This window comes from Mauremys reevesii, linkage group 1, assembly GCF_016161935.1.
Source record: "Mauremys reevesii isolate NIE-2019 linkage group 1, ASM1616193v1, whole genome shotgun sequence".
In the NCBI taxonomy this organism is placed as follows: Eukaryota; Metazoa; Chordata; order Testudines; family Geoemydidae; genus Mauremys; species Mauremys reevesii.
The window spans coordinates 189,108,192-189,136,075 of NC_052623.1; the positions used below are offsets into that span (position 1 = coordinate 189,108,192).

The 27,884-nt window shown below is 45.7% G+C and overlaps 1 protein-coding gene and 1 long non-coding RNA gene across 4 annotated transcripts; one reads left to right on the plus strand and one right to left on the minus strand.

Moving 5' to 3' along the window:
- Positions 1-364: 364 nt before the first annotated feature.
- On the minus strand, positions 365-5,459 carry LOC120404848. 2 transcript variants are annotated; one of them, XR_005598213.1, is made up of 2 exons: positions 5,176-5,459; positions 365-654 (listed from the first exon to the last, which is right to left on the minus strand). It is a non-coding gene; the product is annotated as an uncharacterized LOC120404848 (long non-coding RNA). The 2 variants fall into 2 exon arrangements; XR_005598214.1 differs by lacking the exon at positions 5,176-5,459 and adding an exon at positions 3,214-3,972.
- Positions 3,948-27,884, plus strand: POGLUT1 (protein O-glucosyltransferase 1). 2 transcript variants are annotated; one of them, XR_005598211.1, is made up of 11 exons: positions 3,948-4,088; positions 6,914-7,004; positions 7,622-7,765; positions 10,634-10,769; positions 13,468-13,589; positions 15,928-15,987; positions 17,669-17,768; positions 19,947-20,005; positions 20,683-20,864; positions 21,630-21,686; positions 22,277-22,350. XR_005598211.1 is itself a non-coding variant. In XM_039537862.1 (11 exons), exons 1-11 carry the CDS (start codon positions 4,010-4,012, stop codon positions 22,431-22,433), a joined length of 1,173 nt encoding a protein of 390 aa, XP_039393796.1. In that variant the 5' UTR covers positions 3,948-4,009; the 3' UTR covers positions 22,434-27,884. The 2 variants fall into 2 exon arrangements, 1 of the variants encoding a protein (XP_039393796.1); XM_039537862.1 differs by having other exon boundaries at positions 20,683-20,850; positions 22,277-27,884.

Here is a 27,884-nt window from a genome sequence, read left to right on the forward strand (position 1 = left end):
GGTGTCCCTACGCCTCTGACTGATCCAGTATGGCCATTCTTATGTTCTTAATTTTAGGACTATTCACATCACTTGCACAGCTGCAACAGTAACAGCTTAGAAGAGGAACAGAAAAATTGATTGTTTAAACAGAAAGCAAGAAGACTGCTCTTGACAACAACCATTGAGAGGAGTAGATTCTTTTCCTGATCTAATGGGTTTTTGCGGGGAGGCTCATATGCCAAGAAGAGTTTTGGATCAGCGTATGAGGACTGCCTTAGATTTTCCAATTTCTCACTGTAGGTAGTGTTACCACTTTTGACCTAAATGGCTAGTCACAGTTTAGGTCCCTGCAGGTTGTTCCAGTTAGGAGAAGAAATCTATGATGGGTTCAGGTACCTTTAATGCAATCTTTTTTTCATTTAGAGAGAACGTACAACATTCTGTTTCCCTGAACATGGGAGGAGCTAAACAATAGGAGACCGTTTTCTTGCTCACAGCCCCAAACCTCACAGTCCCGTACTTTTAGCCAGAACCTGGCCCGCTCTCTCTCCACTTTTCCAGGACCACACACTAAATGCTTGTTCAGAGCATGCCTGATGCTTCCTTGCAGCCTTGTCTCTCAGCTTCTCTGTAGTTTCTTTAGAAATCAGATGAGACCAGTGTCAGAGATACCTGCATTTAAGAAAAAAAATTACAAAGCAAAAGGAAAAACAATTAAAAACCTTGTTGTATGTACTGATAATTTTCAGGTAAGTCCAGGGGTGAAAGTAAGTTAGGCCACTTATTGGTACAGGCCGGCGGGGAGGGGGGGGATGGCTCCGGCCCCAGCCCCCCCAGCCCCTGGAAGGCGTGGGGCCTTGGGCAGAAGAGGCAGGGTTGGGGGTCAGCATCCCCCAACTAGCCCTTTCAGGCCACCTGATGTTTGCTAATCATTTACTCATTCTTGTGGCTCTTCTCTGAATTCTTTCCAGAGCCCTGGGCCCTTTTAAATTGCCGGCCCCAGGGCAATTGATCCCTTCCCCCCCCCATAGGAGTCTGCGGGGGGGGAGGGGCGGACAATGGGGCGGGGACATTAAAGCACTACAGGGTCCTTTGCCGCAGCAGCACTTTAACATTGCTGTGTCCCCCCGCCGACCGGGGGGCGCAGGAACATTAAAGCACTGCCGCAGCAAAGGACCGCCAATGCAGGGATGGGCAGCGACATTAAGCACTGCCATGGCAAATGGCTTTGCAGTGCTTTAATGTCCCTGCCCCACTGAGGAACCTTAAAGCGCTGCTGCAGCAAAGGACCGTCCTTAAAGTGCTTTAACATTGCTCCCCATCCCCTTTCCCCCTCCCCTCCCCCCCCGTCAGCAGCCCTGCCGGTACGGATCCTACCAGCAGGGCTGCCGACAGGGGAGGCAAAAGGGGCAGGGACATTAAAGCAGTGCTTTAATGTGGGCTGGTGCGGGTTCTTACCGGTATGGAGTACCGGCCCCTACCAGCTCACTTTCACCCCTGGGCAAGTCCCTCAGTACAACCTACCTCCTTCCAGGTACTTAGGACTTGTCTGCTCTTAGAAGTTAGGGCAACATAGCTATGGTACTCAGAATTCACACCCCTGAGCACCGTAGTTAAGCCTATTTAACCCCCAGTGTAAACACAGCTAGATTGATGGCAGAATTCTTCTGACAACAGAGTTTCTGCTGCTCAGGGAGGTGGATTAACTACACAAATAGAAAAACACTTCTATCACTGTAGGAAGCATTTATACTATGGTGCTGCACCACCATAGCATCTGTAATGTAATGTAATGTAGACATACTCTTGGGAGAGGACAGGATTCATATACTTCCCTGACTTCCTAGCTTGTTTTGCCCTAGGCAAGGACTACAACATTACTACATTTCCCAGCAATCCCACTCTCCTGGATCTCAAAAAATAAGGTAGTTCCTATCTGCTCTGAGACTGCCTTATCTATCTCAGGTTTCCCATATTTGTTTATAGACAGGGTCAGAAGCACATATAAGGGATGGTTGGGAGAGGGGAAAAAAAAAAAAGGAGAGGGAGTGACCAATGTTACTCTCAGAAATTGACTATTTTCTGAAACTTTTTATCCAGCTTGTAACATCCTTCCAGGAAGATGCATCACTTCTCCTATGTATTCAAGTCACACCATAATTAACAGACTACTTCAAACTGGTTTCAGATAACATAGTTACACAGGCCATTGCTAGACACTGTGGACAAGTCATCATTCTTAAAATATTTTTATCTCTAATGGTTTCCAACAAAAAAAGTGGCTTTCAAAACAGTAATGCAGCCTTCTCAAAGTGGTTGGCACTTTTAAAAATAGGTAGCAAGTTCACAGATACATAGATTATAAGGCCAGCTCTACACAACAGACTTTTCTTGGTATAACTACATTGTTCAGGGTGTGAAAAATCCATAGCCCTTGTGTGACATAGTTATACTGACCCGACCTAACTCCAAATATAAACAGCACTATGTTGATGGGAAAGCTTCTCCTGTGGCCATAGCTACTGCCTCTCAGATAGGTTGATTAACTACACTAATGGGAGAAGCTTTCCTGTTAGCATAGTAGCATCAACAGTAAAGCACGACAGCGGCACAGCTGCACCACTGCTGCGCTGTACATGAAGAGAAGCCCTAAGACCGGAGGGGATCACTGTGATCATCTAATCTGAGCTCCTGCATAAGACAAGCTAGAGAACATCCCTGAATTTATTCCTGTTTGACCTAGAAAAGGATCTAAGCGTGATTTAAAAAACAGCCTGTGAGGGAGAATCCACCGCAACTCTTGTTAAGTTTTCCCAATAATGAATTACCCTCACTGTTATAAATGTGCGCCTTATTTCAAGTCTGAATTTGTCAGCTTCAGTTTCTAGCCACTGGATCTTGTTATACCTTTGTTTGCTAGATTGAGGAACCTATTATCAAGTTTGTGTCCCTCATGTAGGTACTTACAGACTGATCAAGTCACCCCTTTACCTTGTCTTTGTTAAGGTAAATTGATTGAGCTTCTGGAGTCTCTCACTATAAGACATGTTTGCTAATCATTTATGCATTCTTGTGGCTCTTCTCTGAATTCTTTCCAATTTACCAATTTCCTTCTTGGTTGACACCAGAAATGGACACAGACTTCCAGCAGTAGTAGCACTAGTGCACTGTCTGGACACTAGCTTCAAGCAAATGAACCCCTCAGCCCTGGCTCTCACCCCCTTTACTTACTCTGTGCAGTGTCCTTTGGGGGGGTAGAGTGACCAGACAGCAAGTGTGAAAAATTGGGACAGGGGTGGGGACTCATAGGCACCTATAAAAGATAAAGTCCCAAATATCAGGACTGTCCCTATAAAATTGGGACATCTGGTCACCCTACTGGGGAGACAGGACATAGGTGCTGGAACTAGGGTGCTGCCGCACCCCCTGGTGTGAAGTGGTTTCCATCATAAACAGGGTTTACAGTTTGGTTCGATGGCTCTTAGCACCCCCACTATACAAACTGTACCCCTGAGGTGGGGCAATTCCCACCCACCCCACAGGTGGCGTTCACACGCTCCCTGCATACACCCAAGCCAGCAGGGTTAGTGAGGGGCTCCAGGGCTGCGATCCACACCGCAGTCACCCCTGGGCAGGGCGGGGCTGTGGTCTGAGTGCGCCCCCTGCCCAGGGCTGAGAGCAGGGGAGGAGGGGAGGCTGGGGATGCCCCAGACCTGCACCCAAATCTCTCTGAGATGTAACGTGCAAGTGTCCGGCACTACAACTCCCAGCAGGCAAAGCGAGTTTTGTCCCGGATGCGCAGCGGCGATGGGACCGATGTGGAATTGACCAGGGCGGCCATCTTTGTGCGGGGCGCGCCGCCACCTTCCCCGCTGCGGCGGCCATCTTTGTGCGGGGCGCTTTTCGCCCTTCGCTCCCCTGACTTCTTTTTTTCTTGACTCAGCCGGCGGCCCGATGGAAGGTGGCGGGGCCGGCCGGGGGCGCGCAGGCGCAGTGAGTGGGCGGCGACTGCCCGCCGGGCTGCACAATGGGGCCGCTGGTGGCGTGGACGCTGCGGGTGGCTGCCTGGTCCCAGCTGGTTCCCAGCCCGGGGAGCGGCGCCGCAGGTGAGAGGCTGCGATCGGGGCGTGGGTCCCTCCCAGCAGCACCAATCCCCGCCCCCGCACCGGGGAGCGGGGTGTTTCCCGCCCCCAGAGCCCCCGGACGGGACCCGTCCTGCTTTGCCCGCTGCCGCCTCTGGCTCTCAGTCGTTCTGCCCCAGCTGTGCTACGAGCTCCCCCGCTCCCGGATCGTGCCGTCCCCAGTGCCCGCTTCCTCTCGCCTCCAGCCTGGGGCTCGGGCTTCTCCTCCGTCCCTTCTCCGCGCCGGGCCCCTGCAGCTCTGCCCCCACCCCCGCCGGGTCCCGTGTGAGCTCTCCTGCCCGCCTAGGAGAGGCTGCCCCTTCCCTTTGGGTCAGCCTCCTGCTGGTCACTGTGCAAGCTCCCTCCGCCGCCTCGCAGCCCTCCGTGACCCACCCACCCTGCTCAGATGCGCTCTGCGGCGTAGTTTAGGACAGGAAGTACACACTCCTTTATCCAAATGAAGCTACTCTCATCTGGGGGTCTCATTTATTAGTATGCAGTAGTTTAACTCAAAGCCGGAGACTTCTCCAGGCTCACCCCTTGCCGCCCGAGGAGGCAGCAGGGGTTCATTGCCCGGTGTGTGTCGCACTAATTAACACACCAGGGTGGAGAAGCAAACCAAGTTTATTTTGAGATCTCAAATCAGGCACTAGGAGACACAGTATCTCAAATCCAGCGCAACAAAAACAAGCAATTTCCCCTTTTTATATGTCAAGCTGTCTGTATAAGCCTTTTGTTTCATTCCCCCCTACCCCTCCCTTTTCAACAGCGGCTACATTAGGCATTACATTATAGCTTGTTAGAAAAATTCTCATCCGCATGTTTATTGGCCTTGTTAGCCCAGGCACATGAAGACTTCTCACCCTTTTCTCCCCCCGCCGCCTCACTACTTTTGCTAGTTTAAGCAGGACTGCAGCTGCCTGCTAGAAAGGCTGACTCTCACATATTCTGCTTTTAGGCTGTTAGCATGCAGGTTGGTTAAAGTTCACAAGATGGAGTTACCGTGGCTCACTTAGACCCAGAGCAGGGGGACTTCATCGACACTCATGGTCTTCCACCCCCCCCGAGTTACCTGGTAGCTATGCCCAGTGACACCAACACCTTCATGATGCTTCTCCTGGACTTCTATTTCCCTCTGAAGAGTTTTGCTGCTGTCCTTTATTGCAAGTAGCTCCAACCAACTGGTATAAAGAGCTTCTTCTCTGACCCTGGGTTTACTCTAGATCCACCCACAGGAGCCTCCTTGTAGGTCTGTGTCTACTCTTTACCCTTGTATCAGGCCTCAGCTCCCCAGACTTCTCTAAGCAGGGTACTTCTGCCAGCCAACCCACTTTAGGATTCTTTGAAAAGACTCACCCTGACTCCTGATCTCTCATTCCTGAGAAAGCAGGATCCCTCTTATATGAAGCCTCACCCCAGACTACCATCCTGTGATGCCTGACCACATGACCCAACCACCAGCCAAATCCAAACTCATCAGCTGGGAGGTGGAAAACTAGGCACAGGTTGGGATGAGCCTCTCTCCCCTTACAAAGTGACAGAGAGTCCTGTGGCACCTTATAGACTAACATGTATTGGAGCATGAGCTTTCGTGGGTGAATACCCGCTTCATCAGATGTCATGCATCTGACGAAGTGGGTATTCACCCACAAAAGCTTATGCTCCACTACTTCTGTTAGTTTGTAAGGTGCCACAGGACTCTTTGTCGCTTTTTACAGATCCAGACTAACACAGCTGCCCCTCTGATACCTGTCCCCTTAAAAGGCTAGCCCACCTAGTAACAGAGGTATTTTACAGTTATAATAGGAGAGTACCCCAGCTAGTGCAGAGTGCTGCTTCTTGAGATGGCTCTGTGCATGTTCACCAGTTGCTTAGTAGTAGTACTAGTAATGTACAGCACCTACATCACACATGTCCCTTTATCTAGATGTTTGGTTGAGTAAGGACAATGCCTTGACAGGAATCCAAGATTTGGTCTCTGGTACCTAGGAGAGTAAGGGGCAGACATTACTGAGCTTTCTTTCTGCCCCTCTCAGAAGTGGGGAAAAATCAAAGGAGAGCTGATTCACAGATTCCAAGGCCAGAAGGGACCATTGTGATCATCTAGTCTGACCTCCTATAAAGCACAGCCCATAGAACTTCCCCATAATAATTCCTAGAGCAGATCTTTTAGAACAACATCGAATCTTGATTTAAAAATTGTCAGTGTTGGAGAATCCACCATGACCCCTGGTAAATTGTTCCAGTGGTTATTTTCTCTCACCCTTAAAAATCGATGTCTTATTTCCAGTCTGAATTTGTCTATCTTCAATTTCTAGCCATTGGATCATGTTATAACTAGGTAGCATGTACAAGTAAAAATACTTTCCTTTAAACCACAGGTTCAAATCCAGCTCTCTCTAGCACTGACCAGAGTCATTGCTACCTAATGCTTGTTCAGTGGCTTATGTGAATTGAGTCTGTTCTTTCAATCTGGATTGAGGAATCCACATTAAAAGAACCACTGTCACCTCTGGCACCCTTTTGCTGACAGTTTCAATGGAGAAGTCATGAACTGAATAAACATGGACATTCAACTCCCTCTCACACCTAGAGGCAGCACCACCATGTAATGTGTTAGATACATGGATAAGAGTAGTACAGAAGTGGTCTGTGGTGTTCGACACACACCATTGGTGTCATCAGACCAGCTGGCTTTCATGGACTGGAAGACCCATTCATCTCCTGGTAGCTGCTGTGATAATATAATGGATGTACTATATTAAGTCTTTTTTGTTCTCTTTCTTTCTTTCTTTCTTTCTTTCTTCCAGATGCAAAATGGAAACATTTCATTGGCCAGATTGACAGAGCAGTGGAGAGCTACAGACCGTGTATAAAGGAGAATTGCAGCTGCTACCAAAGGTGAGGGCATGTTTTCCTGGTTGCTTGAGGGGCCCTCTGGCACGAGAGAGAAAATACTCTTGCCATGCACTGATACGTGGGGTGTAACTGTGAAGTGGCGGAGAGCTAAGCTATCATATCTTCAACCAAGGAGGGAAAACTGGTATTAAAGGGAACACTATTGATGGCCGTCTAAAAAAATTAGTTGGTGGTTCTTGCTGTTTCCTAGAGGAGGGACGTCCACACACAAAAGCTACCGTCCTAATTTTCTCCTTGTTGGCAGCATCAGCAGTAAAGCAGGTGACTAACTGGACCATAGTCTACTCTAAACGCTCCTTTTGCCCTCCTGCTGATGGCCCCTCCAGAGCAGGATTGCATCACTGGCTTCCTGTGCTTTAACAATCCTGTGGATAAGGGCTTTAGTCTCTGCCCATGTTTATCTGATACCTCTAAACAGCACCACGCTTTTAAATGAAGACAATGGTGGGAAGAGAAGGAAAAATCAAAATGTGCAGCCTACACAGTGGAGTACTTGGAAGACAAGAAAGCCATCAGAGTAAAGTTAGGAAACATGAGAACTGGGAATGTAATATCTTCCCTAATGTGTCTAATGAAAGATGGTGTCTCTTCTTTCTCAGTGTTAGGGAGCAGGACTTGGCTCCCTTTCAAGGAGGCATCTCCAAGGACCTGCTGTCCGATGTGGTTAGCCGGAAGCTTGGGACGCACTACCAGATCATCAAGAACAAGTTGTACCGTGAGCATGACTGCATGTTCCCTGCTAGGTGAGAGCAATGCAGAAAATCTCATCCATGCCACAGGGAAATAAAAAATTACTCCAGAACCAGCCACGTAACCACTTACTGAGCAGAAGAGTGTTTGACAGGTCTCAATCCCACTGTGTGAGAGAAGATCCTGATGAAGCGTGCACTGGATTGAAATCTACGCTCTGCAATTAGTTGGACCAGGGGTTAGAAGAGGTTAGAGTCCCAGAGAAGGCTGGCTTAAATTTTTGTGGGGAGCAGCAAGGTTGGCTGAAAGGGATAATTTTCATTGTTGCCTGTATCAAGGTTGGGTTGAGGGTCAGAGAGGGCTAGTGACTGTATCCAAGCTACCTTTATAGTGTGGGAAGATAATTTAGTGTTCAATGGAGTGAGAGGATCCAGAGGGAAGATTCTTATCCATTTTCCCTGCATTTGCACCCTCTATCCTAGTAACATCCCTTTAGTGGAAAGGGTTGGATGCAGATGCCTTTACGGTCCATCAGTGCTGCTCCTCAATTAACCAGGAGGGTTTACTGCAAAGTAGGGTGGGTGAAAATCTTGGTTAAAAAAATTCAGAAATATATTTTTTGTTTTAAATTGTTTTTTTTTTTAAATTGTCTTTTTATAATGCATTGCTCGTTTTTTACTTTCTTCCTATTTAATGGTCTTTAATCACTAAAACAGGTTTATTTTGTAATTGTTTCTTTAATTCATTTCTTAACTGTTAGTTGGATTTCAGATTTTACATAGTTATTTTTTTCTGCTAAGGAGGTTCCATGATTAAAATGCTCATCTGTGACATGTGAAAAAAACAAACATGTCTAGGGCCTCAGTAACATTCTCACAAGCTTTCAATAGACTACACTTCCTAAAGTCAAGAAAGCTTTAAATGTTTTGACCAAACTATACTCCTCCATTAGGGGTTTGCTATTTTGAAGTTACTGGGACGTGCTCTCCAAGTTGCTTAGGTGCTTTTGAAAATCCCACCAGTAGGTACATAAATCTGGGTACCGGCTCTATTTTTGTAACTTTTCATTTGTGTGTATTAAAAAGTTCGCAATAAGTTTGTTAATATATTGAAAGTATAAATAACTTTTCGTTGGTAACATAGTGTCAAAATCTTTGTCACTTCAATACAAAATTGCTTCTAAGAGAAGTTTTTAATGGAAATACAGTTTTAGCTTCAGAGACTGCAAACTTCTATGCACGTGCTTAACTTCACGTTCCTGAGTAATGGAAGTCAGTGAGACTATTTGTGGGACTAAAGTTCTGTGCCCAAGTTTTTCAGGCTAAGAGCCTTCATTTTCAATATTTTGAGTTTTTTTTCTATATAGCAATTTTGGACGATTAAAATCCCCTCGCAGTAACAGCATTTTTAAAAACCCAGCATTTATTATCTAGTTCATTGTACATATTAATGTAAAGTTGCAGTAGCACAAATTTTCAAATTCGTGTTACAGAATCTCAACCTGATTTAGTTTGTTTTAAAAAAATAAAATACATATGATTTAAATCAGTTAATTACATTGTCTTAATTGAAATCACTTCGCCCTGCTACAAAGTGACCTGAGATGCTTGCTCCTGGCCCTTGCCAACCTAGAAAGCAACAGATGAGGGGTCCTTCCCTGTTTATGTGCTTGAGAGTAAAGGATTGACCTAGGAATTGAACTGCAGTGTCTTCCGCTAGTGCACAGCCTGCTGACCGAATCTTCCCACTTGGGGAGTAATCACTTTAACAGAGTTATCTTGTTCTCTTCTGATCTGTTGCATTATGTTTGTGGCTTCCTCAGTCACTCATTAGATGAAGAACTCTTCTGTGATGGACGTGAATGCTAAATAAGGCCTATCCCGTTAAATTTCCTATGGTTGGGTTAGGTCAGTCCTTGGCTGGTTGATTCTAGTAAAACCCCAGGATCTTCAGCAAGTGGTATTGATGATTTGGTTGGTGCCATGTCACTTTTGAGTCACCATAGAGCCAGCTCCAGCCTGATGTCTTGCTTGAAATGGGCTGTTTCAAATGAGACATAAAACTAAGATTTGACCACTTATCATCATAAACAATTCCAGGGCAGTTTTTTCTGCCAGAGTAGGAATGTTTATCCTGCATGATTATAATTACATTCTGCCACTCTAGATTCCCTAGGCAGTTTCATTTAGTCTTGATTTCCTGTCCTAGGCAGCTGAGTAGTGGTGTGTGCTCTGAAACTGTTGTTATGTTGCCTCCCTGAATTTCAATGGTGGGTGGAGTGATTGCTGTGTCTATTGTCTACAGATTGTACACTTCCTTGAGTGCTTCTGGGGCGTTTGGATGAAAGATACTATGTAAATGTCTATTATTAAGGCCCTACTTAACTTGCGATATTGCAATAATTGCAAATTCTGCAATATTAGGCTTCCACCACAGTTTTGACAGTGGGAGCTACACTGTATGTGGGGCTGACAGCAGGAGCCCCTGCTCTCAGCCCCGGGTGGCTGACAGTGGAAAATCGCAGAAAAATAATATTACTTTTCTGCAGTTTTCCATGGCTTGTCCACAACTCAGCTGCAATTTTTTGACAATCATCCCGTGATTCAAGTCGGGCCTTATCTATAATACATGTAGAAAAACCCACCCAGTAGGCAGTAGTACCACTCGACAGAAGAGTCCCAACGGTTCATGGAGAAGATGACAGCATTAATTACCTCACTGTCTTTGTTTCTAACTAGCTCCAAACCTGGCCATCTCATACTTCAGTGTTTGTGTCCTCCAGCTTCGTTCTCCCTTGTAGCTTTTCTTTTCCACCTTCTTCAGCTCTGCCCCTTCAGAAGAGTAACTGGTGGGGGAAGCAAAGGCCTGGTGACACCAAACCTTTTGCTCATGGCTTTTCGTTGTATGTCAATTCTCTGCAGATGTAATGGGGTCGAACATTTCATTCTGGAGATCATCGGCCGCCTCCCAGACACGGAGATGGTAATCAATGTGCGAGATTACCCCCAGGTCCCCAAGTGGATGAAGCCAGTCAGCCCAGTATTCTCCTTCAGCAAGGTGAGAGTCTGCAGGCACCTTTGTGATAGTGGGGGACACTGTGACTTGCATTTCATCCTCTAGTTCATTGCAGTCACAAGAGTAAGAAGCTATAAATTCCTTTCCTAATGGGACACAGGAATTTTTAAGTGAGTGGGGGTTCTATCGCAATGTAATTTCTTTTTCCAATGCCCAAAGGCTCTGAGTCAAAATTACCCTTTTCTTTCAGATACAAAACCTGGAGTTGTTTGTTCTTCATATTTATAGACTTTCTCCTTCTAGCTCTCCAGTGCAACGAATTAGAAATTTGTTCAAGGGAATGACCCCCTCCCAAGCTCATGCTCCAGATAAGTGTCTCATCTGTCCAACAGTGGAGTGATGCATACCACCACTGGATTTAGTGCCGTTCTCCCTGTGGTTCATTATCAGCTTTAGATCTTTGATAAAGTTATAGTTTCCAGGGGCGGCTCCAGGCACCAGCACACCAAGCACGTGCCTGGGGCGGCAAGCCACGGGGGGTGCTCTGCTGGTTGCGCGAGGGCGGCAGGCAGGCTGCCTTCGGCTGCATGCCTGCAGAGGGTCCGCTGGTTCCGCAGCTTCAGTGGACCTCCCGCAGGTGTGCTGCCAAATCCGCGGGACCAGGGATCTCCCGCAGGCAAGCCGCCAAAGGCAGTCTGCCTGCCGTGCTTAGGGCGGCAAAATACCTAGAGCCGACCCTGATAGTTTCATTTTAAGATCACTGTTAAGGGAGTGGGCTTGTGGCCTCACTAAAAACTCAGTTGACCATCATATAGTTGCTTTGAGTTAATTTGCATATTATAATCCTCTTGGTTGATAGTCCAGAAAAGTAACGGTAACTTTTTCTCATAGCTATGAGGTCACACTGTGAACTGTAGCCTCAGGATTACATCACGGCTGTGAAAAATTACAGGAGTTTTTTGAAGTTCCTTCTTTATTTCAAGTGGAATGTGGCCAATGGAGCCAGCTGCTCAGATACCAGTTGGGGGTGCAGTACAAATGCTTCTCCAGAGCCATTGGGAAGTGCTGATAGACCATTGGATGCTCAATTCCGATAAGGGCCATTTGGCCAGTGAAGTGAAGTGGCATCGCTTAAGGGATTATGTCTTTACGGTGACGTGTAGGATGGTCCTCAGGAAGTCTGATGTGGATTAAAGAGAAGCCATGAGCAGCCTAGATGGCAAAGTGTTGCAGGAAATGGTCATAACAGTACTGCCTATTTTATGACCAATAACAACATTTGTAGCTATACATAATTCGTATCTTTTTAAAAAGGTAATCAAAGCCATGCTTCAGGGTGTTCACTGATCATGCTAGTGGTCAGGAAGAATATTTTTTTCTCCATGTAGAGCATTGCACAACTAATCTGGTGCATTATGGGTTTCTCTTCCCCTTTCTCTGTAGCATCTGGTATTAGCCATGACCCAAGGCAGGATACTGGGTTTAACTGTCCAGCAAATCACATAGCACCTCTTTCCCCTTCACATACATACACAAACAAAACCAGACTCTTTATTTGTTGGGCATGTGGCCTTTCAGTACTACAAGGATGGGACTGCTACATTCCCATGGGGGTGGGCGGTAAGTGAGGGCAACACACTGAGAAACAGAATCTAAGCTTGGTTCTGCTTCCCTGGATAAACCTGCAATCCGTGCTCTGCATGTGTGAGGGCATTTGATTGAAACATTTCCCCCAAGTAAAATCTTAGATTGTTGGAAACCAGAAGAAGGCCAGGCAAGTCACAAGAATGGCTCATTTAACACCAGCTGTGCAGGAAGCTTATGTTCGGTGTGGCAGAGCTCTGACCTTGTCCCCATGGGTCCCACGCGGTTTATGTTAGCCTCAGAGGGTCACCGCGACCCTTCACATAGCCCTTTTCTCTCTAGGGCCAGGGTTACAGTCTACTAAGCCTTTTCATCATAAGCCAGCAGGGAGGTTGATGAGAGAACTCCCATAGTCTTTGTTGTCCCTACGGGTTTATTCAAGAACAATCAAGTCTCCCATCCTGACAGGGGCCTGTCTTCCCTTCCCAGGAGGTGTTTCTGTAGTGGCAGGTTGGGGGGAACCTGGGCCCGCCCTCTACTCCGGGTTCCGGCCCAGGGACCCTAATGGCAGCGTCTGTTGGCAGCCAACCTTTCACTGCCAGAGTTGATACATTTCCCTGGGCTACTTCCCCACAGCTCCCCTGCTTCTCTCTCTCAATGCCTTCTTCGCCCTTACCTTAGGGCTCCCTTTCCAGTGGTTTCAGGGTGTCTTCATTACCCAGCCTTTCAGCCACACTGCCTCTCCTCTGGCTCTCTTTGGCCTGACTGGAGTGAGCCCTTTTATAGCATCAGAGGGGCTTTAATTAGAGTCAGGTGCTTAACAGCCTCACCTGACTCTTAGCAGGTTAATTGGAGTCAGGTGTTCTCATTAGCATGGAGCAGCCCCTGCTCTGGTCACTCAGGGAACAGAAAACTCCTTATCCAGTGGCCAGTATATCTGCCTTCTGCTACTCTGCTGTTCCCAACTGGCCTGGGTCTATCACATCAGGCTAGTTACAAGGAATTGTCCCTATCATGTGTGCTGGCTAAATACCTGTGTGTGTTTATTTTGTTTGTTTTTTAAACAAAACCCAGTTGCTCCTCTTCTCAACAGTGAGGGTGAAACTTGGTTAAATGCATGGCCACTTGTGTACCTGCTGATTTTCTTGTTTTTAAGACTTCTGAGTACCATGATATCATGTATCCCGCCTGGACATTTTGGGAAGGGGGACCAGCTGTTTGGCCAATTTACCCGACAGGTCTTGGGCGCTGGGACTTAATGAGAGAGGACCTCCAAAGGTACGTTTCAGGAGAGAGGAGTTTTTTTCATAGAAAAGAAACTGCTCAGCACAACTATGCAAGAGAACCTCCTAGAATTGATGCAACATGGTGACAATAACTTGTCTTAGCTCTCAACCTTTCCAGACGACTTTACCCACTTCAGGTGTCTAATTTGTCTTGTGTACCCCCAAGTTTCACCTCACTTAAAAACTACTTGCTTACAAATTATTCACTTTCTCATTTTTACCATATACTTATAAAATTAATAAGTTGGAATATAAATATTGTACTTACATTTCAGTGTACAGTAAATAGAGCAGTATAAACAGGTCATTGTCTGTATGAAATTTTAGTTTGTACTGACTTTGCTAGTGCTTTTTATGTAGCCTGTTGTAAAACTAGGCAAATATCTAGATGAGTTGATATATCCCCTGAAAGACCTCTGCGTACCCCCAGGGGTACACATACCGCTAGTTCAGAACCACTGATTGAAGGGTAAGTCTGAACTGCAATTAAAAACCCATGGCTGGCCTGTACTAGCTGACTTGGGCTTGTGGGACGTGGACTGTAGAGCTGTTTAATTGCAGTGTAGACATCCAGGCTTGCAGTTTAATTTCAGTGTAGACATCCCTGCGAGGTTCCCAGCACTCGGGCTGCAGCCTGAGCCAGAATGTTTACACTGCAGTTAAACAGCCCCACAGCCCCAACCCCATGAGCCTGAGTCAGCTGCCGCAAGGGCCAGCTGTGGGTGTCTGATTGTAGTGTAGACATACCCGAGGGGACCAGAGTCACTGACTAGTAAGGCACGAGAAGTTTGTGAGAGGGTATTTTTCATTTGGCCATGATATTCTTTTTGTCAGTCTAAGGGTTGGTCTCCCTCAGAGAGCAGCACTTAGGCCTGGTCTACACTACAGAGTTAGGTTGGCCTAAGGCAGCTTACGTCGACCTAACTCCGTAAGCGTCCACACTAAAATGTCAGTCCCACTGATGTAACTCGCCCACTACACCGACTTAACTGCACCTCTGTAAGAGGTGTTATGCTTAGGTCAATGTAGTTAGGTCGACCCCACAGTGTCTATGTAGACACTGCATTGCTTGCATCAACTGTTGCTGCCTTTCAGAAGCTGTCCCACAATGTCTCACACTGGCAGTTAAATCGGTGCAAGCACTCCTGGTGAGGACATGCACCGCTGACGCAAGGAGCATAGTGTGGACCTGCAAAAGTGATTTAATTACTGCAGCGGCTGTATGTCGACATAACCTAGGTCAACTTTATTTTGTAGTGTAGACTTGCCCTTAGGCTATGGGAAGGTGAGCAAATATAGGAATGCCGTGGGAAACAAAGCATTTTGAAGCAAAGATCTTTTAGCAACAAACCCCAGGGTTAAATATTTTCCTCCTTGAATTCCTAAGGCAATAATTGATGCCCAAAATACAGGTTTTAAAAAAAACTGGAGGAGCATTAAAAAAATAAATCATTATTTCTCAAGCACAGAACTACGCCAGGCATCTAATGGCATGATTTTTTAAAAATAGCTTTCCACCTTAAAAAATGTACAATCAGATCCATGCAAGCAGATTCTCCCACCCATATGGTCCTCGAGTGACTTCATTGGGGCTCCATGCATGTGCAAAGGTCTACCTGCACAGAGCTGACTGCAGGATTGGGACCTATGTTTTAGACAAGACACAAGTGAGAGCAACAGACATTGGGAAAGAAAGGACAAGGATTACAGAAACTAATCTTGTGGGATAACAATTCTGACATGCATGTGTTTTGGTGGATGTGTTAACATACACATTAGACACACAAGCAGTATATTTAAACTTTCTTTTTATTTTGTTTTTCTAATGGTTCAGTGATTTGTTTAAATTTAAAACGAAGGTGGTTCGTGCAACCATTAGTCTGCAAATTTAGGAACTGAACAATGTTTTGCACGTACAAGAGAAGTAGAAAGTGAAAATGCCTAGAAACTGCCCATTTGATTTGCATGACCGATACTCAGTGAAATGCAAAAAAAGGAAAGCAGCGGGATAAGTAGTGAAATGTGAACTGGAGTTTTAAAATGATTTAAGTTTCAGTAATTCACAGTGCTACTGATAACACAGGAAAGAGTTTGTTTGTGTGTGTATAGATTGATATACACCCCCCTATAATATCTTGGCTAGAGAGCTACCATCTGTGGAAAAGGCCCGCCTTGTTGGGCTTAGTGGAGATGTTTTTCTGCTCTAATGAAAGAATTGGTTCCCATCAAACCTCAAGAATAATGAAATGTGACTATATGGCAGAAACTGAGGACACTTTTTCATGCTTGTGTTAAATTATTTATTCTCACATATTAAAAAATGTTTCCAGATCTGCAGAAAAATGGCCGTGGAAGAAAAAAATCTCCAAAGGATATTTTCGAGGATCCAGGTGAGCACATTTTCCAGCTCCAGGTTATTCTGGCAATATAGGCTGCCAACAGGTGCCAGTTTAATTAAGACCAAAATAAGGCTGATGAAAATATGCACTAGCCTTTTATTTCTGGGGATCTTTAAGTACTACTTGACACAACAGTTGCCATTTAAAAAGCAGTATGTGCAGTTCTATGACATTTCCTGTGCTAAGTGTAGGCGATATTGCAAAGACCATGCCAAAGGGAAGTAGTGCTGCACAGCAAATAATGCTTTGTTTCACCCTCACCCTCACCCCATCCACTTCATGAGGAAAAATACCTGACAGAGTTAGGTTCAATCACTAGTTTCTGCTTGAATCAGTAAGAAAGCAGAATATGTTTGGCTTGAGGAGCAGCGGTGGAGCTGCATGGGGTTGCATTTAGGGGTACTGCAGCTGGAAGCAAGCCTTCCAGCCCAAATAAATACACTTGCACTAGCATGCTAAAAAATAGCAGCGGTGGACGTTGTGGCACTAGCAGAGGCTTGGGCTAGCTATCCGAGCTCAGACCCACCCTGCTCCCTGGATCCAAGCTCAGGTGGCTAGTGAGCCTCAACCATTGCCGCAGCATCCACACAGCTACTTTTTAGTGTGCTGGCACAAGCCCCACTAGCCTGAATCTGTTGACCTGGGCTGGGAGGCTTGTTCCCAGCTGCAGTGCCTTACACTGTCAGCTGTCTGGACTTGTGAAATTTTCTCTGACCAAAAAATGTAACCAAAATATGTTTCTAAAAAGCAAATTGGGTCCACCACCTTGTACAACATCCTCTCGGCTCATGTGCCAAGCATTAGCTGCCATTTGCAACTAATTTAGTGTAGTAAGATATACATATAACAATAGTGATGGTGGGTGTGCTATGAAGAGTTCAGCTGTTTTAGTTTTTAATTAATAAATGGTTTGAATAAGGACTTTTTTTGTTCTGTATTTTGCTTCCCTTAAAATGGGAACTACAGCTACTTTGATATGCATCAGAAGGTTTGTCTGGTATCGTCATAGCTCCTTTTTGGGCATCTATATGCTTTATTTTGTAATTCTCTGCAGCAGTGCAATTTAGTGACTTAGCAAGTATCCTTACAGCAATGATGGGGGGGAGTAAGGAAGGAGCAGACTATTTTTTTCCTATTGTTTATAGATTGTGCATTTAAGAAAACAGACATGAAAATGTGCGACTCTCAATAGTGTATCCAGGGGGCAAAGAGAATGAAGATTTCATTCAGGTCACACCCATGTTAATTTTTCTCCTAACAAAGGGCCTAATCCTAAAAGATGCTAAACATCTCTGAACTTCATAACTTAGATATAAATTGAGAGTAGTCTGCGCCTCTCAGGATCAGGCACGAAGATAATAGCTCTTTTGCTGATTTGTTCTGAATAATGTTTAAAGAATATACCACTTAAAACTAAATGGGATAAGGGAATATCACTTAAAGTTATTCCATTTCACATACCCCCTGCCCCCATTCCCCCAGCTATGTCCTCCTACAGATATTGTGAGCAGCATTTAGCAATATTGCCTTCAGGCCACACAAGAGCCGGTCTGATAGAGACCAGGAGGTAATTCTGTCTTGAATCCCATTGTTGGTTGGCTGTCATGCAGACGTGCAGAATTGGAGACATTCAGAATGACACTGACTGATCTGAATGTTGTTTCTCTTGCAGAACAAGTCCTGAGAGGGATCCCCTCATTGTTCTGTCTCGAGAGAACCCAGAACTCGTCGATGCTGAGTACACTAAAAACCAGGCCTGGAAATCTGAAAAAGTAACCACTAAGGAGCCAACTGCATAAGCAGCTTAGGAAGCAATAGTTTAAAAAGGGCAATTTCAAGTGCTTTATGTAAATGTTGCTTCTTCAGAGACTGGTGATAATATTGGTGGGGGAGGCTGTGTCACTAGTTAAGCCACTTCTAAGTCAGGCGTTCAAATTATTGCCATCGGATGGCTGTATCTGTCTAATGTAGGTACGGGCATGGCTCCATCACTGCAGTCTCTAAGCATCTCACAAGTATTTAAAAATAAGTAACAAGCACTCCCCCTTCCCCCAGTCTGTAGGATAAATAACTTGAGGAGGTTTTTTACTGTGTGTATGTGTGTGAGAGAGAAAAGAGATTATTCAGAGAAAGTGGCATCAGAGAGAGGAGTTTTCCATGTAGATCTCATTGAAGCGAGAGCCAGGTTCATTTCTATCTCTTTCAGGCATGAGTCCCATAGTGTAACACAAGTCCTATGAAGTTCTGTTTCCAGCACTTGTGAACCTCCCCCTGGTGGTTGATAGTTTCACTGTTGTGGGAGCTCAGAGGGAGAGAGGCTCTCACAGGTAGCTATGGTCAGTCCAACAGAGGGCTTTGAATAGAAGGGAAAAGGGACTTTGGAGTAGGGTGACCAGATGTCCCGATTTTATAGGGACAGTCCTGGTTTTTGGGTCTTTTTCTTATATAGGCTTCTATTACCCTCCCACCCCCATCCCGATTTTTCACATTTGCTGTCTGGTCACCCTACTTTGGAGTGAATTCTGCATGCACTCCATCCTGAATATAGAGAGTGGAGCACTGGAGGGATGTGGTCAGGGTGACCTGTGATGCTACTGGTGTTTTATCCCAGTTAGAGCTTTCCCAGGGTGGGTGGCTTCAGTCCTAGAGTTGCAGTAACCAGACCAGGAGGTCATGAATTCATGGATTGCTGTAGCCCAGTCTGTGTTTGATGGACTAGAGCACAATCTTCTTTTTATCTTTTGCTCTCCTGGTTATTTGAGCATCTAGTAGCCTTAACCTGTCCACATAAACCCCAAAGCTAGAGACTGACTTAACGAACTGAGGGGCAGATGCCCGCAATTGTGGGGGAAGCAAGTTCTTTGAAGTGCTTCCCTCTTCTACCAGCTCATTCTTCCCTGGGTTTGGCTTTAGCCAGCTGCCCTTTTTCCAGGTGCTGCTTTTGGCTAGGCATTGAGAAATCTGGGAGACTGTGCTGCTCATGTTTGATACAGAGTTGGTGCTGTCATCTGGAAATGGCTGACACTTCAGCCCAGGTTGTCTGACCTGCTCCCCCAAAAGCTTCGTATATGTGCTGAACAATAGTGGGGAGGGGAGGGTAGAGCCTCATGGGACTCCACCCATGAGGGCTGTGGAGGAACTGTGCCCATAACAATCTTCTGCGGTTCTGAGAAGAAAGATCTGACCCACTGAGGGCATCCTAGGAAGCTGGACTGAGGCATTTCATTATCAGTGAGGAAAATTTTTGTCGGTTTGCAAAGACAATCACTTAGATTCAGACTGTGGTAACAGAGCAGGCTCTTTAGGGGACAGAGGGCTGGGCATTCTCTGCTCGAGTTTAAGCCATGGTTGTTCACTGAGGTTTTGGACATGTGGGAGAAGCAACCAGAGACAGTAGCAAAGATTATTTTGGCCCCTTGATTGAGGGTGTGTGTCTGCTGCCTGTCTGCTGAGGATGGGGGTCTGGGAGTCAGTGACCAACATGGCTTCTTGCTATCTGCGTCTGCTCAGGAGGTTGCAACCCTTCCTCTGTGATGGAGGAAGCTCTCACTGTGGCTGACTGTTAACTCTTCAAGGGACAAGTTGGAGGCTTTTTGACAGTTCCTGTACACTAACCAACAACACTTTCCCCCAGCACTATTAACTTAAAAGTTCCAGTGCACACAGAGTTGAGGAAAATGAATTGCTAAAGCCCAACCCTCTTTATAGTCATTAAGTAAGAGACTTATTCTTAGAATGTTTGTAACGTACGGAGAATATTTCTCAGGTAAAGATGAGAGAGGCCCCCAAAGATGCTAATGCAATTAGAAGCCAAACTGGTTTCCCATGACCAGGGAGACTTTTGAGACTTTAGCCTTATTTATGATTTGTTGAAAAAGAAGCCTCACAGAAAATGCGATCAGAAAATAAATTGTACTGAATTAATTTTTTGAAGTCTCTTTTTCTTGAAGGACACTCTTGGGAAACCGCCTGCGAAGGAAATTCCTCTGGTCGATCACTGCAAATACAAGTGAGGTTTTGCTCAATAAATCTGTTCAGGAGCTGCTGAAATCTTGTCTGATTGTTAGTGTTATTAGGCTTGTTCGTTTTAATGTGTCATTTTCTTTTTAAGGCCCCAATCCTGCAACTGAATCCATGCAGGCAGTCAGATCTCTGCACCTATGTGGAGTCAATTGAAGGTTTGGGAGAGCTTAGTTTGGCCTCTTTAAAGGTCAGTGTCAAGAGACTGCCAAGTCTGGAATGTAAAGGAGAACTGAAGAGTTCTGTGGAAACTAACTACAAAGGCCTCCCTTAAACCAAAATGTTTAAAATTAAGCATGTCCTTTTTACTTGCCTACCAAACCCTGGGGTCAGGGTTCTCTACAGTTGTTTATATTGCTAACCTCCATGGCATAAGAAATGCAGCTCTTGGTCTGGTATCTGAAATCAGACCTTGGCAGGTGAAGTGTCTTTGTTCTCACTTTCTCACTAGTTCTTACATCAGAGGCAGGGGGGATGGAAAATGCAAACTTGTTAGCTAGAGCCTAGTCTCTCCCACGCACATTTTTCATTTGAGGTGAGGGCACTTAGCATTTCAGATTTTAAAAAGCAGCCAAAGTTTCAAAAAAGTGCTTTAAAAAAACCCTGAGTTAGTGGATGGGGAATGCCAATACGAAATCAAATTTTTCTTTGCTTCTCTTTTTACAGATACCTGTTTAATTTCCGAGGGGTAGCAGCCAGTTTCCGTTTCAAACACCTCTTCTTGTGTGGCTCATTAGTCTTTCACGTAGGGGAAGAGTGGCTTGAGTTCTTCTACCCACAGCTGAAGCCTTGGGTACATTACATCCCAGTCAAACCAGACCTCTCTGATGTCAGGTAGGAGACTACAGGTGATTTTCTGGAATGACTCAATGATCCCAAGTGTGTTATGCAGAGTATTTCATGCAGTGGGCTCTATGCTACCCATGCTACTCAAGGTATGATCAGGCTTGGGTTGTATTGACAAATACCCACACTCTGCTCGTATTCAGTGCACCAAAGGTAGAAAGAACATCATGTGGCATTTGCTGATCCCTTAGACAGTGGGGATATATATGTTTCATTCTCCTTTCTTTGTAAAAGAAACAAACAAAATTCTCAGTACATATTAGTCATACAGGAAATAGTTTAGAGCCATAGACATGTTGAGGAAAAATATATTATTGGCCTCATTAGAGACACACAGTAAATGTTGAGATTCTTCTAACATAAGTTCGATTATTGAAGGTATTTTTGATTATGCCTTACCTTTTTAGTAATAATATCTATTCTGAGATCTGGGCCAGGAGGATGTCACCGATGTTCAGCACACCTTGAACCTAAAGGTTAGAAGTGAAAATTGAGACAAGCCCTCAGCATTTCTGACTTAGAGTAAAAAGGAGAGCAGTCATCTTAGCAGTTAATGGTTCCAAACGTTCGTCAGCTGCCAGAATTCAGATTCCCCCTTGTCCCGCCCCCAGAAGACTGATATGAAAGTTTAGTTATGAAAGTAGCAGCACCAATCACATGCTTGGCTTTAGGATCCCCAAATCTAGTTCTGCCACAACACACTAGCTGGGTGTGCGGTATTATGCACTGAGCCAATACTTAGTAGCAATTTTTCTTTTTCCTTTTAGGGAGCTGTTGCAGTTTGTGAAGGAAAATGATGATGTGGCACAAGAAATTTCAGAGAGGTAAATTGTGTATTCTTCCTGATTGTCAAACACCCATCCTCCAGTACTCAGCATTCAAAAGAGATACCTGTCAAGGACAGCCTGGTGATAACAGCGCACAATGTATCTATCTTCAGCAGGGAGAGTGACGAGCGCAGGGTATTGATAACAGAACTCTTCACCTCTAGTTCAAATCTGATCTATGTCAATAGTCCCCCAAAGAGGTATCAAATACTGATAACTTTTGTTCATTGTACAAAATGAGTTAGCCCCAGTGAACAAATGTCCATTTCACAAAAATGCTGCCACCACCACTGGCAGTAAATGTCAAATAGGACTGATTGGTGGGGCAATGTAGGGGAAGTTTGCAGTGCCACTCCCTAAGCTGTACCTGTCTTGTGACTAATTAGTCATCAGAGCTGCTAGTGGTAATGAAAGGTGTCACATTAATTTTAATAATAAACTGTATATAGCACATCCAAATTCTCATGTTTCCCCATTTAAAAAAAAATCTGGGAAAATTGATATAAAATAGCTAAATCCAAGGACTTTTCATCTTACAGGAACAAAGTTTGACTTTGAGCTGTCACTTTATTTTTGTTTGCCTCCAGGGGGCACCAGTTCATCATGGACCACTTGCAGATGAAGGATGTCTCTTGTTACTGGGAGACTCTGCTGACTGAATACTCTAAAGCCCTGACTTACAAAGTTAAGAGGAGGAAAAACTATGATGAGATTGTCTCCAAACACTTGAAAACAGAACTTTAAAAACATTGTGGTTCTCTTTCCAATTCAAGGCCTGGGACTGGTGGTCACTGAAAATCCAAAAACTGATGTACTTTCTGTTACTCTTCTTCCCTTAGATTTATTATCTCATACTCTAAAGCAGTAGTTCTCAACCGGGGTCCGCGGACTCTGCCTAAAGTGTCCATGAAAGACTGAAAACTGACTGAACAGAATTCAACTATATATTCAGACAATGCATTTCCAAAGGGGTCCACACCTCCATTCAGTATTTCCAAAGGGGTCTGCAAATGAAAAAAGGTTGAAAACCACTGCTGTAAAGCTACAGCAAGCAGCATTATTGTTACTTTAAAACAGTTTGTGTACAATGAGAGTGAATCACGTTAACTAGACCCCCAACTTTGGGAGAACATATATAATCAATGAGGCGGTTGACTCTAGTGCTTAGAGCAGGGAACTGGAAATCAAGACTCCTGGGTTTTGTTACCACCCCTATCTCTAACTCACTGAGCCTGATCCAAAGTCCATTGCAGTAAGTGGGAGTCATCAGTGGATCAGGCCCCAGGGGACCTCAGGCTAGTCATTTAAACCCTCTGTGCCTCCCTCCATATAGGTAGACTCCTATCTGGGGCAAATTTCCAATGTTATTGTGATTGTGTGATGGCAGTTTGGGTACAAGTGTTTCCTGTCAGCAGCCGTGGTTGGGATTTTAGGTTACCGTTATGGGTGAGTTAGGGTTGTTGTTGTTTTTAAGTCTGTAAAGCACCCAGATGTTAATGCCATGTTGGACACTAAAACGTACCTTTGAACAGCTAAACTACCTACCTCACTGAGGGGTTTTGATGATGGATGAATGTTTTTAAAGTGCTCTCTGATCCTGAGATGAGAGGTGCAGTCATAATGCACAATGTTCTCTGCCTTTGCCACCCTAAGGTGTACGCCTCCCATCCCTTGCATTTGCCCTAAATAATTTCAAGGCCTTGCATAAACACCGCCTGTCTTTTGACCAAGGATAGCTGGATAGAGGTTTTAGTCTGTGCATTCCTTTGGACACTTTTACCTTATGTTTTAAAAGTTGGGTTCTTCTTCGAGAGATGTTCCTGTGGTTGCTCCACTCCAGGTGTTGGTGCGTCCCTGCACCTTCGTTTGGAGATTTTTACAGCAGTACTCGTACTGGTCACGCACTCACAGAGCCTGCCTCCGCCCTGCCCCGCTCTCAATGTACCTTAATGGTACGTGTGTGCGACCGGTCTCCTCAGTTCCTTCTCTACCATCTCTGGCCTGAGACGGAGCTCAGCAGACTTGTTAGAGACTTTCTCTTCCTTTGTTCAAATTCCTTCCTAGTTAGTTTGTTACCAATAGTACTTAGTTACCATTTTTCTATCTTCTCTCTCTCTCTCTCTCTCTCTAAATAATTTTTTTTTCTTTGTTCCTGTCAGCAGCAGCTGCTTCCGACATGCCTGGCTCCCCAGGCTTTAAGCGCTGCTCTACCTGCAATGATGCGTCCCTCTTTCAGATGGCCATTCAAAATGCATAAAATGTTTGGGGGAGTCCCACATCCCCCCCAAAATGTGCCCACTGCAGCAAGCTCAAATCCAGGGTACAGAAGGACAGGGAGCTGAGACTAAAATTGCTCCTCCTTCAGAAATCTCTAGGGTCAGCTTCAGACCTGGGTGCCGACTCTGCTGCACACCCCCCCACCCCCTCCGCCTCAAAGAAAGATTAAAAAAGGCGCCTTCTCTCACCCGCAAAGGGAACTTCGTGGGAGAAGACTTTCCCAGGCAGGTCTACAGCCTCCCTCCCAGCACTTTCCCAGCTGAGCACTTTTGACATGCTGGGCTCCTCCGGCGCCACGTGAAACCTGCCTGCGGTGGTAGCACAAAACTCTGGTGCTGAGGCTTCAGGCTTCCAGTTGCCTGCCTCTCATATGGCACTGTTCGGCACTGCAAAGGAAGCGGGGCCGACACATTCTGACATGCCTGACCCCCCGCAGGCTATTATTGCTCTCCCGGCACCGGCACCCGCTGAGCTGGCTGGCAGTGAAACAATGCTCAGGACACCGGTGCATAGAAACTTTTCTTCACAGCAGATTCCTCTTGCACAGTCCTCACCTCACAGAGGAGCTCCAGCACCGCATTTTATACAGTCAAGGGACCGGCTGGTGTCACCTATCCTGCAGTCACCCCTACTTAGTGCCTACTTCTCTCCAAATGCTCAATCAGGGTCCGAACAGCCTTTCTCCAGTGATGAGGAAGCTGGACTTCAGGGAGAATTTTCACCATATCAAATCTCCCATCCTCAGACCCCAATCAATAGAAGTCATAGAAAAATTACCTTGTCCTACTCTCAGGATCCTGCCCCGTGGTGCGTAAACCCCTGGATGGCACCACTTATGCCCTTCCCACCACAGTGGCAATATTGGGCTCCATGGGCATCTTATCCTTGAGACCACACTTGCTATGACACCACAGCCAGGCATGACACCTGCCCGGCACTGCCAGCTGACGAACCTGCCTCCGGTGTAATGCAACAGGTAGCACCGTCACAACTGCAGGATCAGTCATGACATGCCTCCAACGCAGTGGACCCACTTGTTATGCCTGATGAAACCTTACTTCCTCCTCCCCCAACATCTTCAGATGACTTCTCAAAATTTCAAGACCTTTTCAAAAGAGTTGCCAGTGAGTTAAGAATTAACTTGGAGGAAGTTCCTGAACAGCAGCATGAGTTAATGGACATCCTGTAGCCCTCTTCTTCTTCTAGGATTGCATTACTGATCAACACAGCCCTTTTGGAACCTGCTATGGCCATCTGGCAGAATCCCGCTGCAAGCCTACCTACCTGTAAACGAGAGGATGGCAAGTACTTCATCCCTTCCAAGGGCTGTGAATTCCTTTTCATTCATCCAGCGCCAAACTCGCTGGTAGTAGATGCAGTCAACCAAAGGACCAAACACCAGTTTCTCCGCTCCACCCTATTTGATTAGATCTTCTCGGACGTAAAGTATATGCATCTTCCACGTTACAATTTCGCATTGCTAATTATACTGCCGTTCTGGCAAAATATGACCACAAAAATTACAAAAAATTCATGGACTTTATTGATGACATTCCAGAAGAAAAGAAACAACAATTCATGGCTCTAGTTTCCGAGGGACAAATCATCTTACATACTGCTCTTCAAGCGGCCCTCGATGCAGCCAATACTGCAGCAAAATCTACTGCTACAGCAGTGGTCATGTGCTGAGGTTCATGGCTCTCCTCCTCTTCCTTTCCTCGAAAGGTCCAGAATACCATTGAAGATTTTCCCTTTGACGGCGACAAACTCTTTGCCTCCACGACGAATGACGTACTTCCATTCAATGAAGGGCAACTCTCCGGTCCTTAGGAATTCAAACCCCTACAACCAGAAGGCAATAATATAGATCTCAACCTTACCAGCGTCCACGCTACCCCACGTATACCCAGCACTTCCATAGATCATATGAGCAGCAACAGCAACAACAGCAACGCCAGAGACCCAGATACCAGCGTCATCCCAATTCCTCGGCAGCGTCTACGACCATTCTCCCATCAATGGCAGAACATTACCACCATCAAGTGGATTATAGAGGTCGTCACAATTGGCTATTCCATCCCTTTCCTATCCTTGCCTCCTTCCTACCCACCCACTCACCCTCCCTGTCCCTCTTCAGGGATCTCTCTCACAAGCAACTGCTCCTCCAAGAATTACAACATCTCTTTCTATTGGGAGCAGTGGAACTCGTGCCCGAACGACACAGAGGGAAGGGGTTTTATTCCCATTATTTCTTAACAGAAAAGAAAACCGGGGGATGGTGACTGATCCTCGACCTCAGGCGGCTCAACAAATCCATCAAAAAGCAAAAGTTAAAAATGGTTACCGTCACCACCATAATACCAGCGCTGGAGCAGGGTGATTGGTTTTCAGCCCTCGACCAATAGGACTCCTATTTTCATGTGACTGTACATCCGGCCTACAGATGTTTCTTTTGTTTTACCCTTGGCTTGACACATTTTCAATACAGGGTGCTACCCTTCGGCCTATCCACCCCCCCCGCCCTCCGTGTTTTTTCCAAGCTCCTACCCATAATCACTGCCTACCTCAGGAAACAAGGGGTCATAATATTTCCTTACCTCAACGATTGTCTCCTCAAAGCCTCAACGCTTGACGGCGCGCTTAGATTCACACAGCTCACCGTTGCTTGCTTCCTATCCCTCCGCCTACAAATAAACAAAAACAAAACCACATTATCTCCTAGCCAGCACCTGGAGTTCATAAGAGCACACCTTGACTCTTGGACTGGAATAGCATCTCTCCCGCCCGATCGCTTTAACAGCATAAAGCTGCGGCAACGAAACTTTGCAACAGTCCTCAGGTCACCTCTCAAGACTGTCTACAACTGCTTTCATGGTCTAAAATGCACAACTATACATGAGGTACTTCCAAGCTTGGTTGGCCACAGTTTACAAACCGAATGTGCACGCTTTAAACAAGCCTCTATCCATACCTTTCAGAGTCAAAGACTCTCTCCTATGGTGGATAGTTCCCTCCAACCTCTGCTCAGGAGTCCTCTTTCTCCAGGATGCTCCATCCCTCATAATGACTACCGATGCATCCCTCACAGGGTGGGATGCACACATTTCCACCACAGCCCAGGGTCTATGGTCTTCAACTGAAACCTCCCTGCACATAAACGTCCTAGAACTTCGAGCCATAGGCAATGCCTGCTGTCACTTCCTCCCATTAATCCGCAACAAACATTTATGGATAATGACAGACAACATCTCTTGCATGTTCTATGTAAACAGGCAGGGAGGAGCTCGCTCTCACTCGCTTTGCACAGAAGCTATGAAGCTCTGGAATTGGTGCCCTGCGAACAACATCCGGATATCAGCCGCCTATCTTCCCAGAGCTATGAATACCACAGCGGACGAATTAAGCAGATGCTTTCCCTGGGATCATGAATGAGAGAGAAATGAGACAATCATCCGCAACATATTCCACATTTGGGGCTACCCAACTATAGACCTTTTTGCAACTGCGAAAAACACTAAATGTCCCGAATTTTGCTCCAGATTGGGACTGGGAAAACATTATGGTCCCATGGCATCAGGACTTACTTTATGCTTTTCCCCCGATACCGGCTCTCCACAGAGTTCTGACAAAGATACGAACAGATTGTGCCACTGTGATTCTGATTGCCCCATCATGGCCTAGACAACCGTGGTTTTCGTTCCTCACCAGAATGTTACTTCGCCCACTGATTTCATTGCCCCTCACTGCGAATCTCCTATCACAGAAACACGGCCGATTTCTTCATCCCAACCATGTTTCATCTCAAAGCTTGGTTCCTATATGATTCTCCCAAAACGAACTAGCATGCTCTGAGCAGGTTCAAAGAGTGCTCCTACATAGCAGAACACAATCTGCTCGCATCACCTATCTCTGAAAGTG

Excerpts from the sequence above, each read along its gene's own strand:
- POGLUT1 (XM_039537862.1), top strand. The coding sequence starts at position 4,010 with ATGGGGCCGCTGGTGGCGTGGACGCTGCGGGTGGCTGCCTGGTCCCAG. Across the intron at positions 4,089-6,913 it reads CCCGGGGAGCGGCGCCGCAG|ATGCAAAATGGAAACATTTC; the intron begins GTGAGAGGCTGC and ends TCTTTCTTCCAG. Across the intron at positions 10,770-13,467 it reads CAGTATTCTCCTTCAGCAAG|ACTTCTGAGTACCATGATAT; the intron begins GTGAGAGTCTGC and ends CTTGTTTTTAAG.